The sequence below is a fragment of the Octodon degus genome, unplaced genomic scaffold, assembly GCF_000260255.1.
Source record: "Octodon degus isolate 3935 unplaced genomic scaffold, OctDeg1.0 scaffold00288, whole genome shotgun sequence".
In the NCBI taxonomy this organism is placed as follows: domain Eukaryota; kingdom Metazoa; phylum Chordata; class Mammalia; order Rodentia; family Octodontidae; genus Octodon; species Octodon degus.
The window spans coordinates 366,872-367,802 of NW_004524864.1; the positions used below are offsets into that span (position 1 = coordinate 366,872).

Consider the following 931-nt stretch of genomic DNA (forward strand, 5'->3'; position numbering starts at 1 on the left):
GTGCGGATGAGCCAGGAGAAGAAGGTCACCGTGCTGGAGCTCTTCCGCTCCCGCAGCTACCGCCAGCCCATCATCATCTCTGTCGTGCTGCAGCTCTCCCAGCAGCTCTCAGGGATCAATGCTGTGAGTGTCCCCCTGCATCAGGGGTCCCCATGCTCGTGTCCCAGCTTGGGGGTTGGGGCGCCGAGGCCGGCCGGCTGGCTGCTAGAGCCCAGAAATCCAAAGCCGGCCTGGTCACACAGCAAGAGCTTATATGAAATGAACCACAGTCACAGCCTCTCTTTCTGGGGGGAGAAGCTGTTTTGTCAGAGTCTGGAAAGACAAAATAGCTCACAAAATCCTCTGCGTCCCTTCTGTCCCTGGAGTTCAGTGTCTGCAGGGAACTGGAGGGCAGCAGGGTGAGGAGCCACTGCAGGCCCATCCTGGGAGGAAGAGCTTACTCGGACTACCTACCTGAGACCCTCCTAGGCTGCCACACCTCAGCCCCACCCTGCAAATTTGAATCAGAAATCCTCCACCAGCTGGGTGCGGTGGCCTGTAATCCAGCACTCTGGCCTATAATTCAGCACTCTCGGGAGGCTAAGGCAGAGGAGCAGAAAGTTCCAGGTCAGCCTGGGGCAACTTAGCAAAACCCTTTCTCAAAATAAAAGGGCTGGGGGGCCGGGGAGATGGCTCAGTGGAATAAGTGCTTCACTAGCAAGTGCAAGGGCCTGAGTTTAATCTCTGGTTCTGCCAAAAAAAAAAATAAAAATAAAATAAAAGGACTGGCGGGGCTGGTGAGATGGCTCAGTGGTCTAAAGCACCTACTTAGAACAAACTAAAAGCACAGGGACCGGGGTTCAATCCCCCAGCCCCACATGCCAGCCAGCCCCGCCCCCTGGTGGGCTGAGCTGGCCACACACACACACACACACACACACACACACAAATA

General features: G+C 55.9%; 1 protein-coding gene across 1 annotated transcript in view; it reads left to right on the forward strand.

The window, feature by feature from the left end:
* The window catches only part of LOC101567871 (solute carrier family 2, facilitated glucose transporter member 3), a 121,598-nt gene that overhangs the window by 114,006 nt on the left and 6,661 nt on the right, over positions 1-931 (forward strand). The window contains exon 8 of the mRNA XM_023707414.1: positions 1-123. This exon is cut by the window's left edge and continues 3 nt beyond it. Within this exon, the coding sequence (XP_023563182.1) occupies positions 1-123 (123 nt within the window). The remainder of the gene's footprint in view (positions 124-931) is intronic.